The 17867-nt window shown below is 40.6% G+C and overlaps 1 protein-coding gene across 6 annotated transcripts in view; it reads right to left on the bottom strand.

Annotated features, from left to right (window-relative positions):
• Positions 1 to 648: 648 nt before the first annotated feature.
• LOC121941863 (regulator of G protein signaling 12) overlaps positions 649 to 17867 on the bottom strand; it is a 62457-nt gene continuing 45238 nt past the window's right edge. For 3 of the 6 annotated variants that reach the window (XM_088073649.1, XM_088073654.1, XM_042484775.2), the window contains exons 7-19: positions 13159 to 13328; positions 11501 to 11593; positions 11124 to 11267; positions 9647 to 9829; positions 9208 to 9358; positions 9008 to 9102; positions 8577 to 8789; positions 6976 to 7049; positions 6735 to 6861; positions 6510 to 6606; positions 6282 to 6352; positions 3935 to 4106; positions 649 to 3606 (exon numbers count right to left, since the gene is read on the bottom strand). In XM_088073649.1, the coding sequence (XP_087929775.1) occupies positions 3008 to 3606; positions 3935 to 4106; positions 6282 to 6352; positions 6510 to 6606; positions 6735 to 6861; positions 6976 to 7049; positions 8577 to 8789; positions 9008 to 9102; positions 9208 to 9358; positions 9647 to 9829; positions 11124 to 11267; positions 11501 to 11593; positions 13159 to 13328 (2189 nt within the window). In that variant the 3' untranslated portion in view covers positions 649 to 3007. The remainder of the gene's footprint in view (positions 3607 to 3934; positions 4107 to 6281; positions 6353 to 6509; positions 6607 to 6734; positions 6862 to 6975; positions 7050 to 8576; positions 8790 to 9007; positions 9103 to 9207; positions 9359 to 9646; positions 9830 to 11123; positions 11268 to 11500; positions 11594 to 13158; positions 13329 to 17867) is intronic. The other 3 variants (XM_088073661.1, XM_088073680.1, XM_088073670.1) reach the window with 3 other exon arrangements.

Here is a 17867-nt window from a genome sequence, read left to right on the forward strand (position 1 = left end):
CAGTGCTGTTTATAGATCTAGATTGTCTTGGTGCGAGTTGCCGACTGTTGGAGGTATCAGCTGTAGAGATGTCTGCCTTCTCTCTCTTTAATATAATATATAAATATGTATATATACATACATATATGTATAAAACCAACAGCAATATCTCTTTTCAGAATTCATGACCCGGTTACTTAAGATAATCCACGGATCTTGTTGTGAGCAGTTTCATGTAGGAACTATTTTCTTTCTACCAAACTACACCTACCATCCATATCACTGTGCAAAAGAAAGCGTGCATCTACTCATGAACGAGAGGCTCGCGCTCGTGACACTGCAAGATGTAAACTTTTGAGCACCACAATCGAGTGCCATCTAGTTCCATTATACTGAGGAGAACGCAGACGTCTCTACAGCCGATATCTCCAACACTCGACAACTCACACTCACAAAACAGCAAATATCACTAGAGGTGAGAGGAAAAGCATGTGATTTTGATTTTGAGGTGAACTGATCCTTAACACTGATCTCAGCTCAGTGCATCCACACACAGAGGAGCTGAGGACAAATTTGAGGCACACACTCGTGACAGATGAAGTAAAGAGAACAGAAAATTATTTGAAGTCTGAGAAAAGAAAGGAGGCCGCTCGCAGGAGGCTCGGCGGAGAGAGTTCAACCTTTAAAACATTTATTTGATCTATTTACAGACAGTACAGTCAACTGAACAGAGAATTGATTTCTATTGCGACACAATTGAAGACACAGCATGACTGCTTTGCAATTCAACGATGACTACAGCAATACGGTGCTTTCACGAAGTTGACTATATACAAATTAATACTTTTAACTGATAAGATTGTAAAAATGAAAAAGGATGTGAGATAAATTAATGTCTTCTTGAGAATATAGTACAGGAGAAAGTAAGAGTGAAACCTTTAGAAAGTGAAACAGTTTGACTTGTTAGTCCAATTTTTCCAGCTGAAACCCTGCAGGGAGGGACGGTTCAGAACACTGTCGTACTGCAAGACTTGGAAAAGAAAAGAAAAAGAAAAAGGATGCTGCCGTGTGATGTAGTGCAAAGAGGAAAAACAACAACAACACAAAAATGGAAAAACTGCTCATGTCAGTGCAGATGTTTCTGGATCATTTTGGTCAGAGAGCGAGATTGGACTGCGTGCGCACTCACTGCAGTCTGTTTTCATGAGTGACACGAGAAATGCCTGAGGTGAGAGGACAGCGAGAGGAAACACAGAACGTACTGTGCTCGAGTCGACGAAGACCAGCTGAGCAAATGTGCGTGTGTCCATGGCACTGCAGCATATGTTTGTATCTATGGGGTCAGCATGCAGTGCGCTCAATAGCATGTAATAAGTAGAAAATAACATATGGGTCACTTAGAAGTGCAGCAGCCTGGAACAGCTGGTGATTGTTAGCAGATATAACAACTGTCTGAATCTACGGCAGCTTAAACACCTGCGGCACAGAACGGACACTTTGAAAGGTTAGAGTAAAAAAAAGCAGGGCGGAAATGATTTTAAAAAATGTGTAAATATGTGTGAAGTCTTGTTTGTAGTTGGCTAAAGTGCATTGTTAGACTCTGTACACTGGAGGAGGAGGAGGGGGAAAGAGGAGGGAGTTTGGCACTGGTCATCACCAATTCATCCCGAGCTCGTCGTCGAGCTAAAAAAAGAAAATCCACAGCAAGTCCGCTCAAAAGTTCACACAGATAAAAACCACGCGGGGAAATTTCTGCCCAAGACTAATGCATCCAGTTTTCCTCTCTTTATGTGACTAACCTAATTTATCTCAAGGCGGTTGTTAACAGTGCGAACATCACTATATCAACTCATCGTATCCGTAGTTTGACTTAAAGAAGCTGTATGTGACATTGAGAGCATTGATATAGCAGCAAACCGCTATTTCCTATGTAAAGATCTGGTGGCGTCCTGAGCAGAGAATTAAGTCCCTCGTCCTAAGTGCGTGTTTTAATCTGAGCTTCTCTGTATTTTGTTGTGGTACACGGACCTTATGTGAGTCCCTGGGTGCATTTCATCACGCTAACGTGCCTCCTCGCTTTCTTCACTCACTTCCTTTTGTCACTTCTTGATCCCAGCCGTGACAGATGTGAATGAAAGGAGTCGACATCTGTTACTTACAACGTGCTGCACGGCTGTATCACCTGACGAAAGTTTACAAAATCCATGATTTAAGAAGAATTTCAAAACCCTGTAACAGTATCTTTTTTAGTCTTACATATACAAGTGGCCTAACAATATTAGTATTATTACTGTTGTTGATTGTCATCATTTAATATTCCTTTAAAATCTTCCAATTTATGTACAGATCAGTGTTATTTGTTGTGATTATTAAGGCTGTTTACGTACTTGCATTATTGTTATCTGTGCAATAAAACACCAAATAGCTGCGTAAGAATGTGTGGATGTTGATGTAATGGAAAATACAAAACAAACAAAAAAGCAAACTGCTGCTTTTTATGATGCAACAAAGACCTTTGATTTAAATCATCCTACATATTCTAAAGAGGTATATTTATTAAACACAAAATGACGGCACATAATATGGCATCTTGACCATTTATCTGGTTCTTTCATATTATCTGTAGATCTATAGGGCTAGAATAGTGACAGTTTCATTTTTCATCGCAAATATAATTTGGCCGCTGGTTCAGCCACCTCCATGTTGAGAACCGTGTGCAGGCAATCCCCAGACTGACTGGAAAACATGCTCTGAATGTCACATACAGCTCCTTTAACACTCACTCTTACTGCACGTGATGACAGCTAAATCCCTCTGATAACTTTTTTTTTTTACACATGAATCTGGAAATAAATGTTACATTATTTTAATTAGACAGTAGAAAGTGATTCATGAAATAAAGAGAGGAAATCTAGATGCATTCTGGGCAAAGAGTGACCAACAAGGAACTTCAAACTGACTCCATCTGGTCTCCAGTCCCACTTACAGTCAGTTGAAGTAAGAGGTGAAAGTTCAAAAGTTTTAGAGCTCACACTGGGGAAGTACCTGAGCTAGGCCGCCCGTCCTGTGCTGGTTGTTGGGGTCGGGGTTTGCACTGTAGGGCTGCGGGAGTGACGTAGTTGAGGCTGGGGCTGTTAATGTCCCCCTCTCCCACAAGAGTCAGATCGGACAGCGTGTCCTCCTCCAGCATCTGGACCGATTCTCCCCTGCCAGAGTCCTGGAGGAGACCACGCTGGGCACCCTGGGAGGACGGGTGTATGGGGGAGATGGTGCCAGGAAATGGAGGAGGCGGTCTGGCTTTCCTGCCCCCTCCGCTCTCAGTTCCCAGTGCAGAGTCCAAGCTCTGGGACTGATGGCTCGCGTTGAGCAAGTGGGTGCCACCTCCTCCTCCCCTGTCGTTGCTGTTTGCCTTATTGCCCCGGCGACCGCTGCTAGGGAAGCTGCCGTTGTTGGGGTTACGGGAATAAGGGGTGGAGCAACTGGGCTCGGGGTCGTAGAGAGGAAGCGCGGCCTGGTTGGTTGGCGACAGGCGCAGAAAGTCTGGGAGCTGCAGGTCGCTTTTGTTTAGCAGGCCTCGCTGGTCGTCTGCTCGGTTGCTCTGAGCTTTGGATATGAGGTCGAAGAACTCTGCAGGCACACACACACACACACACACACACACACACACACACACACAGCAAAAGGTGTACAGACACACACAGAAATGAATTATTACCCAAAATAACATCTTAAAAAGCAGTAAAACACACTGATTGATCCAGAGAACATGCAGCAGAGGGTGTGTATTAATCAGACAAGTCAAAGCTACATTCAGTGTGAGCACAAGCTACATGTAGCTAGCTTCGAAAGCATTTGGTGCTGCTTCTGCACAAAGGCAGACAGGCAAAAAGGGTTAGTGTGATCACAGAAACCAAGCTACAGAGAGCTACAGAGAGGGAGGTCGTTCAGTCTTTACCTTCAGCTTCGTCTATATTAATCTTTTTCTGCTTTCTTTTCTCCGGAGCCTTATGGAGAGAGACAGAGTGGTTGGGTAACGGCTGGCTGCTTGTGTCAGGGCCGGGCCCAGCTTTGCCGTTTTCCCCATGGGGGTGGGTTGAGCCGGGTTTCCCTGACGGCCTGTCCTCCCCCTGGGTGCCACAAGGAGAGCGGAGCGGGGCGTAAGAGCCCTGGTGAGTCATGATGGCGCAAGTGTGGGCACAAGTAATGACAACATGTGGGGACCAGTGCTACCGACGGTGAGGAGGGTGACGAATTGTACAATGAGAACAATTTGATGGGGGCACAAGTTTTAATGGGAGTGCTTTTGAGAAAAAAGGAACCCTTAGAGACTTGGGCAAATTGGGCTTGATATCTTTCAATCACATGGGAAAGAAATTACTCAAAAATTAGCAAAAATAAATAAAAAGAAGAAAATAATCAAATAAGAACCAAACAAACAAAGAAACAAAAAAAAAAATCCCAAACAAAACAAAGGAACTGATAAAAGGGTTTAAAAATTATACTAATTATGTAAATAATTTTGAATATATAATTATAATACTTTTAAATATAGATTTTGTGACAATTTTCCCTAGCTTTTTAAAAAATATTTTTCTAAATCTACTGATTTCTTGTAATATGCTGGTCATTGCATGCCAAGTTGCCCACGGTTCAAAGGTTTAAAATAACTGTGATAATGAATTTGTTGGGTTTTGTGTAATTCATTATCAACGACAAGTAATAAAAATAATTCTAGTAAAACATAAATTCTAGATGAAAGACAGGTGGGATGTTCCATTCAACCACAATGCTTAATACCGTGTGTACTAAGCATCAACAACATGTAGGCTAACAGTTACACACACCACAACACCAGAGGGACCAACTGTCAACTACTCAAAGCCACACTACTTCCCTCGTAACTCTAACCCCTTCAACTTCTTCTAGAATCAACCACGAAAGCAATAACTGACCATTACAGACGGTCATCAATCAGGTTAAAGGGACAGTTCAGATCTTCTGAAGTGGGGTTGTATGGGGTACGCATCCACAGTCACTGTATTACATACAGTAGATGTCAGTCAGCAAGCCCCCAGTTTGGAGAAGAAAACAGGATACACATACTGGCATGTAACGTATTTTAGCCATCTAAAGAAAGTCCCACCAAAAAAAATTTTTTTAAAATGTACTCTACAATGAGAGTATTTTCACTGCTTTACCTTTCTGTCAGACAGTCCCTTATGATGGGGAAGCATTTATCCTCTCATCAAGGTCACTGGACTCCATAGACAAAAACAGTTATCTTGGCTCACTGTACGTAGGAGCTGCTGGTCTACCGCTGCTTCATTTAGTTATTTAGTTGGTGTCATTTTTTGACTTTGGTTAATCTGAACTTTCCCTTTAAAACTAAAAAGTCAAACATTAATGCAAACAAAATAATCAAGGCAGCAGAGGACCAGCAGCTCCTTTGTTCAGCGATGTTAAATCACTGTTTTTCTCACTGGAGTCTGGCTTTGAGGGAAGCCTGACAATACGATTCATTTTCCTGTTGGAAATCACTAACGTTAAGGTGAAGCACTGAAAATATTCTGAATACAGCTCACAAATTGTTTACAAATTTTACAAGCAATTTTATTGGTGGGTCTTTTTTAGGTAACTAAAATACGTCCATCCACAGCAGTACATCGCTTAGCTTCAATGTCGGACTCAATCCTGTTTCTCCAAAAAGGACACATGGCAACTGACGTCTATCAGATGTAATGTTCTGTTTATGGATACATAATCCATACAACCCAACTTCAAAAAACCTGAACTATCTCTTTAAAGCCCCAGCGTACACAAGAAAACCCGCACAGCGATCATAAGTGCTACCGCCACCACCAGCTAAGTCCTTTCCCGGTGCAAAGAGGGAGTCTTTGAGGTCCTGAGACCCAGCAAGCAACGCCCCACAAGGCTGGGCTACTATCGCCTGGACACCAGGTTTGTTATGGAAGAAAGAGAACCAGCAAACCGGACAGAAAAGTTGACAATGCATTCGGCCACAGGCAGACCACAATGATGGAACATTAGGATCCTTGAGAGTGTGACAGGGCACAACAGCAACAGTGCACATTTAAACAAGTCACACACCGCTGCCAGAGACAAACATCATACACCTGCGCACAGTTTTAACACATTGCAAACAGACACGGGTGATTGAAGACAGCGAGAGAGACACTTAGTAGCGTGACATCATCAACCAGGAGGTGGAGACATTCGGTGGGTTATGGAACATTCCAGAGCGAGTGGAAAAATGGGAAATGAAAAGCTGGAGGAGATCTTACTGTTGTCGATTGGTTTCTGCTTGTCGAGGCCGGGACGAGGCTCTTAGAGGGAGCTACTTTCTGTTTATCTGCTGAATGAAGGATGTACAGAGGCAAAAGTGATAATAATTGGAACAGCAAAAACATGCACTTATTTTTAGTTCATTATTTTGTCAATACGAAACATCAGATTACATTTACTATTGTCAGAGGCTGAATATTGCATGTGTGTGTGTGTGTGTTCCTTACCTTTACCAGGAGTGTTTTCTGCAATATCTAATACCACCCGTAGCCCGTCCAGGTTGGATATAGGGAGGCCTAGATCTAATGGCTCCAATTCCCCACTCTGCACACACACACACACACACACACACACACACACACACACGTGATATGAGTTTGACCTCATCACCCACACTGTCTGTCTATTTTCCTCGGTTTATCTACAGGCAGCCAGAATGAGGATGGACTTACAATACGTGCCACCAAGTCAGCGAGATGCAGGCCGTATTTGGCCACCACAGGCCTGAGGACCTCTGTCACTGGCTTGGTGGGCTTTGCTTTTAGGCCCACTGAACGGTTAATAGGGACCAAGTCGAGTCTGCAACAGTGAAAAAAAAAAACATTTTCTGTAGCAGCAATATAAATGCTAATTGAGGTGACCAGTTTTACTCCCACATGGTTTAAATATAGTTATTACTGCATATTACTATACCTGAAGAGAGTGCGTTTTTCTAGCCGGAGGTCACGAGAGCACAACGTCATACAGTCTTGATCTAAAACAAGTGGCTGAGAGAAAAAGACAGAGGAAGAAGTCATCATGCAAGATGTCCAGCGAGTTATCCAACCGTAAACTCTGATCACTGACTATAAAATAAAACAACAAAAGATGAACCTGACAATTGCTGCTCTCTGAATCCCTGACTGATATGAAATGCTTCTTTCTAGCTGTAATCATCACGTGTTAAAGCTGCATTAATAATTCTCTTGCTCGGTGCATCAAACATGTTGGGCAGTGTAAGTTGCAGGTCATAAAACATACACAACAAGCTGAAGATGAAAAAGTGCTCAGTAGAACTGAGACCCTACATGCATACAGGTATTTTTAAAAACTATATTACTATAACTATCTTTTCCTCTATGTTTAGACCTTCTGTCCACATGCAAACAAAGTTTTAGGTCACTTAAACAAAGATTTTTGGCTTCAAAGGAGTACATCTGTGCAAAATGGAGCCTTTGGAAAACAATAATGAATTTTCCTCAGTTTGTCCATTGATGCTTTGTGTGACGAGTATGTGCCAGAAACAACAATAACAATGTCCAACTACCAGTTTCATTACATTTTGTTAGAACTACTCGGTCTAATGATCATTTTACATTTTAACTTTGCATTGCTGGCTACACCTCTTCACGGATAAATGAAGGCGTTTGCTATGTCTAATGTAATTTGGTCCACCTCAACGTCTGCGGTTTAAAGTCTGCAAGAAACAACAGTTTTGGATCAAGCAGCAGATGGTGGGCAGTCCTTTATGCCCTGATACAGACAACGATCACAGAATGGCTATATCAGAGAACTACTACTACTACTACTATTTTGTAAGATGTCTTTTCTTTTATTATTTATATTACTTATTGCTCCTACATGCCTGTTTGCACTATTGTATCTTGTATATTGTACATTTGTGTGTTGTTAGTTATGTATTCTATCTATCTATCTATCTATCTAATCTAATCTATCAATCAAAGACAGAGTGGGATTTCTGTCAGTGAGGAGTGGAAGTAGAAACTTTTGTACTGCCTATCCACGGCATCACTCGAGTTCCTCTGTCCTTATATCAAAGGGAAACCACCAGTGATGAGATCTCCAGTAAGAGTTTTTAAAAAAGGTAACATTAGCCTGTACACTTTAACCTTTGAGACGAGAATGCTGACGGCAGCTAACGCCGCAGAGCATTAGGCATTTAATTCTAGTGTGGATGGAGATATTTAGTAAAAGGCAGGTTGTGAGAACAGAATTATTTAAACAGAGGGGGGGATATTTGGTTTTAAAAGTATACCTATATGTGCAGACAGCATCTGAAAGGAACTGCAGAGTCAAGTGACAATCCAATGAGTTCACTGCTACAAGTGACATCTTTCACAATACACAGAGTCCTTTGACCTGTTGTTTATATCACAATATTGATCATAAAATGGTTTTTATTGCTTAAGTAACAACAAACCAAGACTAAATTCATTTTTCTTGACATGGATTAGTGTGAGTTCTTGTTTCTCATTTGAATCCTATAACAAAGGCCACATCCGCTTGAGTTGTACCTTCTCCCCTCCGACCAGGAACAGGTCTATAGCTGCCAGGTTGATGCAGAGCTTCTCACAGAGACCAAGCAGCAGGTCCCTGATGGACACTCCGGCCCTCAGTGGCACAGAGCAACATGAGCCGTCCGGTAAGCTAATGTTACACTGCCTCAAGGGGGCGCTGCCCCCTCCGCGCTCTGCTGACACTGATACTGCACCACGGGAAACATCACCCTGAAGGAAGAAAACAGAGACAGGGAGGTAAAGGAGACAGTGGGTGGAGGGTTAAAACAGTCTGACATTATTTCAGTATTCTTCTGTTTTGAGTTACTTTTAAAACAGATACATTGAGAGGAAGAGGGTGAAGATAAAGCTGCTAAATGCTGACATGAATGTCTGCGTCCATTACTGTAATGTCTAAACGAATTATCTGCTGATGTTTCTGTCCTGACCTCGTTCCTCCCCGAGCCTGATGTCCCCAGCTCCAGACTGGCTCCTGAAGACAGCGAGCCCTGGGATTCCCGGCGACCATTGCTGCCAGAGAAATCTGAAAAATAATGCACTCATCAGTAGTGTCTAGAGAAAAGACAAGCAAAAGGCATGATCCATTTTTAAAAGCAGTAAACTTTTCAACACATTTAAAACTACTGACTGTAGTTGAAGTCAGTCAGCTCTCGTTTCTTCGGGCCTTTGCCAAAGCTCCTGTTGCGGGACCAGGAGAAGAACATGCCTTTCCTCCGGTCTCCTGAGTCATCTCGACTGTCCTCATTTAAAGATCTGCCTGACTTGCTCTTTTTGTCCTCCTATAAAACACAAAGGCATGAATGCAACCACACCAGAGGTACACACTGACAGGATGCTGTACCTTTCTTCACACAACAAAATGCATCATCGTTTCTAAAGAGGGCAAGACCCAGAATCATTTCAGACTGTAAAAATCTAGAAAGCTATTTTGTGATTCTCCTATTTGATTTATATACTGTATATATATTAGATTTATCTGTGCATGTTTTCCAATGTTTATGTGTATGTCAACATTAATACTGTGACAGAATGCAGTCAAGTGGAAGTGTTTCTCGAGTCTTTGTTACCTTCTTGGGCGTTGACAGGTTGGAGCGGTCGGAGCCCGTGGTGCTGTGTTTGGAGGTGGGGCTGCTCGGGATGTGGTAAGGGTCAGGCAGGGGCCTCCCCTCCACCTCCGCCAGCATACACTCCTGGTACAGGAGAGACTTGAGGAACCGCGTGTAGCTGTCAAACTTCATCAGGTTGAAGATCTACGTACATAAAACAGAAAACAGTAAGAAGTAGGCAACAGAAAATTAAGGAAGGTATAAAGAATCACCCAAAAAAGGAGGGTAAAAGAGGCAAAACACAAAAGGGGGGAGAATTCTTTTATTTTTTTAATCTCATTAACTACGTATGTAGTTTGTTTTTTATTATCTGTTATTATCATTATAATTATTATTGTTATTTTCATTGTTAATTTTAATGTCTTTGCCTGTGGGAATGTGTGACTGTATGAGGGAATATATATTTGTACATTGATATACATGTATGATATATATATATATATATATATATATATATATATGTACATATTTGTAAATTTGACCAGTGCTGCCAAGTTTTACACTTTGATCTTAGTTTGGTCGAAGTTTGAGATAGAGAGACAGAGAAAGAGAGGGCTGTTGCCTTTGTCTGGATCACTTCTATACTCATTGTACTTGAGGTGGCAGCAGGGATACAAAAATAAGAAAATGCAGTGTGTAGCTGATTTTTGCTGGAAAATGAGCAGGGAGATCTGGGTACAATGGAGCGAAGCTTACCACAATTCATTTACACATAATACCCACATTGTTAAGCTGGTTAAAAATCAGTTATGCGTCCCTTTAAGATGGGAAAACTAAAGAGTATCAGAGGGAAAGAAATCAATGACATGTTTACAAATGTTGAAAGCACACTGCAGGAAGGTCAAAGTAAAAGCCTAATATCCTCTTAATGTTGTTTATGTTCATGGATGACTGCCGGCATACAAAAGATTTTTTTCTTTCTTAAAATCCATTTCTGTTTTTCTAAAATCTGTGAGGGCATAACAATAAACTGTGCCTGCTGTCTGGGGAGCATTAGTGTGCTGCCCAGAGGACAATCACTTGGATTTTAGTATTTTTGTGTTAAAGCGCTGCTTGAAAAGATAATGAAATGATTGAGGAGAAAGTGTGTGTGTGGAGCTTTTTCACAAAACCCCCCCTCTCCACCACATGCACATCTAAGAAGCCATTCACATTTATGATGCTTGAAAGGGGGCAACGATGAATAGCAGCATTTTTGCTGTTTGCTGTAATACATCTTCAATCAAGATCTGTTTTGATTCAATTTTAGGAGTAATAATAACTTTATTCCTCAGGGGAAAGCGTCTTTTCATTTCCCCCTCACGTGCAAGGGCAGAGGTCAGTGTCATCTAAGTACAACATCTGGTCCAGATGCTTCCTGTTTAACAGATGTGGTTGCTAATCACTGCAAGATCTCAATGAATACGATCTTGACTTTTTTGTGTTTCGTTTGTGCTACCTGCAGCTGCTGCTCCTTGAACATGTCAGGTCGCGGGGCGTTGAGGATGTCGTCAGCAAGCTGGGCTTGACTATCTATGTTAACCGGGGTTGTCGCTTTACTGGACAGGAAGCTGTTGTAGATCTCCCTGGCACGCTGAGAAAGCTGAAGAAGGTGGGAGGGTCAGGCAGAGAGAGTGACAGTCGGGGACACAGAGGGTGGAGGAGAGGTCGAGGTACAGAGAGAAAATACAGAGAGAAAGAAGAGATTGAAGAGAGGTGACACATAACATATCACACACATAACATTTTTCTCATCATTTACACTCCTCATTATTGCTAAGGGGAGTGTAAATGGAAGCACGTGTGTGATCAAACAGTGTCTTAGATTCTTGTTACCTGCTTCTTGTCATTCTCAGGGACATGACTGAAGAACTCACAAGCCTGCCAGAACAGGATATTCTCCTCACTGAACTCTTTCTTTAAGAACTCCTGCAGCACAAAAATTAAAGCAAATAAAGTAAAACGAGTCATTTCACGAGTTTAGTCACTGCTTTACAAATATCTCTTTTACAATGCAAGCTAGTGGGAAAAAGTCATATTGGGCCCAATCACATCATGTGACAAACTTGGCTTCAAAGCCCAGACGCCCGTCCTGGGGGGCTGGCAGGAACTTGATACCACAGAGATCTCTACTGCACAGGCTCTGCCTCTAAAGGACATCACCAGCACAAGATGGCAACAGCCGTAAAAATGTTTCTACAGTTTGAGGAAGTGGAGACGCAATGTCAATTTTTAAATACAGTCATTATAATATACAGAGAAGGTCAGAAGACCTGGAAAACCCATCTGAGAGAAGGAAAGCTGATTTAGTTTTTTACTTTACAATAAAGTTTGCTTTAAGACACAGTTGATAGCTTTTATGACTTTGTGAAATATTTGCTGAAACTGTCACTATATTCTGGAAGAAGTACATAAGACAGATAGTCTACGAAAAAAAATCAGGCTCCCCTACTGGCTCTAATAGTGTACCCCTGGGATGACGTTTTTCTGTAGGCTGACGCTGAACTGAGCTTCACCCTGGTTCCCTCGACAGAAAGCCTTTGTGATTTTTTAATTTGATTTTGGATTATTGCAGAAAATTTGCTCTGCGGCAAACAAATGTTTATGATACTTGCACATTTCGTTCAGCAAGACAGTCTCCACCATTAACTGCCACTTTTAGGCTTTTTGAAGCCTAAATGCAATCGCAAGAAGTAAAAAGCTAACATTAGATTATTTGCAAACTACGGTTGCCTAATTTAACGTCGTCGCCACAACAAGGCTGTAAAGCCGTGTTGTGCGCAGCTCGGTGTGCTGACATTCTGTAGTCTCATTAAGCCACTTGTTACCTTTTTGAGATACATAAAAGCTTCAAAGATCACAAGGGGGGTATTTACTGTCAAATCTTACATCATAAAACAAAACTTGAAAATCTCTTAAGCTTGTTTTAACCACAGACTTTATTTCAAGCATCAAATCAAAAACCCATAATGCAGTTGTGATTCATGTCAACTACTGGCTGTGACCTGCCATCAACCTGTCAAACTAGGCAATGCTGATTAAATATAGATCAAGATTCTGTAACCGCTGCCTATTTCTTACCTCAAAATAGTTTTCTAAAAAGATCTGAGGTGAGAAACAGGCGCTGCAGTAACAGAATCTTCATTCATATTTGATCAGTGCTGCCTAGTTTAACAGTTTCACTGCAGTTTGCAAGCAGGAATTCAAATGATTGACAGCTGTGTTAGAAACTCCTCGGCTCTAATAAGTTGTTGTCGTTCAGATGCAGTAAGGTCTTTGGAAATGCTACCGTGGAGTAGGCAGAGGAGAACCATTTAATAAAAGGTTATCTGTCACATTTACTGCTGTGTGAATAAAGTGAGTTTCGGTAATATGAACTTTTTTTGTTTTTGATAAAAGTTGTTGCTTTAAATTCCTTTTGATAGTTGAAAGGAAAATAGCTATCTGTTGTGTGAATGTGCTGGGCAACACCAGCCATGTGCTGTTTTTAGTACCGAGAAGTAGCGGACTCCCACGGGGTCCTGCAGGAGTCTCTCGAAGCAGACAGCCCAGCTGGCCACTCTCCTCTCAGTGTGGCGCCGGTGGCTTTGAACGCTGGGCAGGCTGGCATTACTGTTCAGACTGTTGTCGCTGCTGCAGCCCTGCAGCTCCACGCTGTTAAGTTCTGTTCACACACACACACACACACACACACACACACACACACACACACACACAGAGACACACACAGAGACACACACAGAGACACACAACATCACATAGCTGCAGTGATTTCATTAGGGCTGTGAATCTCTAGGTGCCTTGATTTGATTATGAGTGCAATAATTAAAAACATGTTTTTGATGCATCTAAATTTTTAATTTCCATATTTTTCACTGTGTGTGCACATTCACAACTAATGGGTTACCCGGTCTTGTCTGGGTGATATGGTTCAAATCGAATTGTTATTTTTCTCCCTGCTTGCTTGCCTGTTTGTTTTTCTCTGTCTGCAGGGGCTTCACCTGAAGGCAGCACTATTAGTGGCGTGGTGTGTCCGATGCCAATGATAAGGTCAGAGTGGCAGGCAGTCCAGTGAGACCTCCTCTGCCAACACATGTCCCTGCTGAGGTTTGTTGCTGCTTTATCTTTTAGTATTACTTGTTTTGAATACTGACAAAAAAAAAACTTTGTTTTCTGATGCAAAATCAAAGTCACTGAACCTCACATCTATCACGACTTTCAAGGCTTTGAGACTGAGTCTGTTTTTAATTCTAATTATCTTGCATTTAACTGATGATTGTCTTTCTTTTAAGCCTTTTAGGCCAAAAGGCTTGTTGCTGTCAGCTTACGGTCTGTGCTGGACTGCCATGTTTTATACATCCATGCATCTTCAAAATGTCCACATACATTGAATTCTGTCTGCCATGAAGAACTGAGACTGAATGTAAATCTTAAAGCCCATAGTCACCATTGCACTCTGTATTAGGCTATTCTTGGTATATTTCACGTTCTTACCTGCGCATCTCCATCCTACAAGACAGCATGAAGTAATTGTCTTCACTCCCAAGACTTATTCTTGCCAACTGGGAAAACTAAACTAACTAAAGTGGGAAAAGGACTGGGAGAAGCTGCTTCTTCAGTTTGAAATCAAATCTTCAGGAGCTGATGTCATTGGACATGTTCAAAAGGTTTCTAAATGAATGATGATACATCGGCCTGTAATTGTTTTGGATGATTGAAATATGTTTTTTGATTTCTTATAATTGTAAGTTGTTCTTTTTTTAATTTTGTTTTAAGTTACCATATGTTTGTTTTATTGTCTGCAGTTGTTTGATTTGTGCTCGTGCCTGACTTGGCAAAGACACTCTTCAATAAGATATTTTGACTCCTGATTATAGAAAAGTTAAATTTTAATTGTCTCCTATTTTTGCCATGGTACAAGCCCTGGGATGTGAGGTAATATACTGTGTATCACAATACAGCAAACGCTTGCCAAATCCCATATAAAATAATCAGATGTTCAATACAAAAGTGTGTGTTCCACTTTGTGCATATCAATAGACAACACAAAACAAAAACTTGTGGTTGAGAGTTGTGTAAAAACACAAAATCACAATGCAATTTCAACATAAATTTCATAAACAAATATATTAAGATAATGTACTTCTGCAATAGAAGTACCCCAAAAAGCTGTAAGCTCCATGATTTTTTTTTATTACTTTGAAAGTATGTTGACAACATGCCCCATTGCACATGTTATCTTTGACGTACTTGCGCTTCAACCTGGTTGATTTGATCTTGAACATCTCCCCAAACTATTTACCTAACATCTCAAACTCTGTAGCCTCCCATAAAGTACCATTTTAACATTTCAATTATGGAGTTTTGAGCATGGATGCTTAATCGCTATAAAGAGAGTCTCAAAAATGGATTATTTTTCCAACCACTAGACCTCAGTTTGTCAGTGATTTTATTTTCAGACAGACTTGCAAAGCAAAGGGACAAAGATAAAGTGAGAATAACCAGAGTAACGGAGCTTCAGGCCTGATGAACTGATACTGGGATGCTCAGTTGTGATAAAACTTAATAAAAGAACAGCCAGAGGGAGGGCATCACCGGTCAGGTGCCAGAGACCACGTATGCCATGTTAATAAACTGAAAGGCCACTATGTTGCCCAGTAAGTCATGTGTGATTCCAAAGTTAGAAACTTTACTGCTATTATTGGATAATCCAGCGTGATTTCCACTTCTGCACATTTTTCACCCGTGTTGTGTTATCATTGACAAGTTTTTTACAAAAAATAAAAAAATAAAAAACTCATTCACTCTCAATTTAGTTTCAAACTGCGCAGTAAACAGCTGCTAAGATTTCTGCTTCAGTCATTTATGGTAATTTAATCGCTGCGGATGAGAGGCAAACATCAATCCTTCCCTTCTGTTAACCACTGATCCTATTCAGCGTCGCAGAGGCTGGAGTCCATCATAACACGCACTCTGGAGAGAAACAGGCCAACACTATAACGGCGCATTACAACAGTAATATCTGACCATAAACAACAAGAAAAGAGTCTCAAGTACCATTTCATATTAATGCATAAGAGCTGAAATATTTCTAAATTCTCATCTTCAAAACAAAAATTTAGTTTGTCTCATGTCTTGACAACTTTGTATTTCCCTCCTGTTGGTATGTTTGACAGTGTGTGTGTGAACGACATCAGCTGACAGGAAGTAAACCACGTGGTTGCCTAGTAATACAATTCTGATGAAACAGTCTATAATGATTTCCGCTGTCTTACACAAGTCAACAAATGAACCAAACAGGTAAAATGCTTGCTAAAATGAAAGTATAAGTGTAATGAAAATAAATTTTAAAAACTTGATATACACAACAAAAGATGACATGTTTTGTCACCTTGATCACTGGAAGTACATGGAAACATTGCATGGGTTTTAAAGGTACTGGAAACTTGAAAGCGTGAATATTTAAATTTATAGAGAAATGCTAAAGATTTAAAACCAATTTTTAAGTGGCACATTGTAAGATTAGTGAGTATATTTTGAAGTCTACATTTCAGAGGGTACATTGTGCTTAGGATGCAAAAGGAAATCATCCACTTAACTGCTGTGAAAAAGCTCAGCAGAGCTCAGTGACATCGAGATCCCAGTTAAACCTTCATAATAGCAGACTAGATAAATACATAATAAGAGGGAAAGTGAGTACTTAAGGATTCTTAGAATTTGGTCCACAGTCAGCGTTACAGTCACTCCTAACTCTGTATACTCTCTAAAGCCACTTTAATCTTTTAATGATGATGGTAAAAAGAAACAGGAGAGCAAAGGTACAACAGGTACAACGCCACTCAGACTAGCAAAAACACTTTGAAGCTGACAGGTTAAGAGAGCCCTGACACACCAATGTGACGATCGGCCATGGCTAATGTCAAGGTCTTCATTGAATGTCTTTCACCCTAGTTTTTAGTCAGTGAGAAAAACAAAGACATAGATATAATCAAGAGTGAGATCAAAATCACCTAGTAAATTACTAAAGATTGTGTTGTTAGCCATTGAGTTCTTTAGTAGAAACATTTTTTAATTATTTGTGTTATTGTTTTTTTAGCGCACTGTAAATATTATTTATTTTTTCTACATCGGGTTGTGTTGTTACTGTGCTAACTGGCTAACTAGCGTCTTCAATCACTCCGGTTATACTTCTGGTTTCGGAGTTATTTCTTCTCATGCAAGCGCAGAACGAAGGTGATATTAGCTGTAGTCTTTGCAGTGTTTTCAAGTGCAACATCTTTAACAAGGCACAGGCGATGTGAGGCTACACAAAAGTTGGCTTTCATCACGACAAGTTCTTTGATGTCAATTTGGTTTGTCTGGGCCTTAGAGCAGCTACAGCTACCTCATTTTGTGATGATTTTTGCAGCCCTTGTGGACAAAAGCGCTAGTGTCTCCATAAGCATCATCACCACCTCATGCTGTAAAGCTCTTGATCTGGCAAGCATTTTTTTGAAAGAGATTGAAAGAAAGATGTGCTTGTTTGCTATTTTTTAAAAATAAAAACGCCAGATTGTAGGACGCATAGTGATGAGGTAACATCTTTTTGTGGCTATGTAAGATTAATAACAGTATTATAACAATGTCGAAACGTCAACGCGTAAATTCATATGTTGATGTATAATCACATCTCACGATGTACTTCATAAATAAAATGGACAAATGCATACCTGTCTAGATTTAAAGATCAAATTAGACTCAATTATTTCCATCTGCTGAATGACAAACCAAGGTTGCCTCGTGTTTTCATCCGCTGCTTATCACTAACCTTCATAGCTTTCTTTTTGTTCTTTGGTCAATTTAGAGTTCAATAAGTAAAGTTCTCTAAAGAAAAATCTCCCATTGCTTCCTTTTAACTCGCTAATGTACTACTCACTGTCAAACTTAGCCTAAGAAAACACAAACATATAAAGGCTCTTCCGGTCTGTGTGTCATAAATAGTTTTGTCTGATTTCATCGGGAATCGAACTTGGGGACAGGCATTAATAATAACTATAGAATTAACCTATCTTCCCACTAATGGTATTGCTTGCTTTTGCAGGTCATATAGAAGCAAAAGCGTGAAGAGTGTTTCATAACCAGTAAAAAAAACTCCTTGTAGCTGCTTAAAGCTAATTTGATTCCCACTCAGCAGCCTGCAGTTACAAAACCATATTTTTAACAA

Source organism: Plectropomus leopardus, chromosome 3 (genome assembly GCF_026936395.1).
Source record: "Plectropomus leopardus strain MGB_pleo_1.0 chromosome 3, ASM2693639v1, whole genome shotgun sequence".
Taxonomy (NCBI): Eukaryota; Metazoa; Chordata; class Actinopteri; order Perciformes; family Serranidae; genus Plectropomus; species Plectropomus leopardus.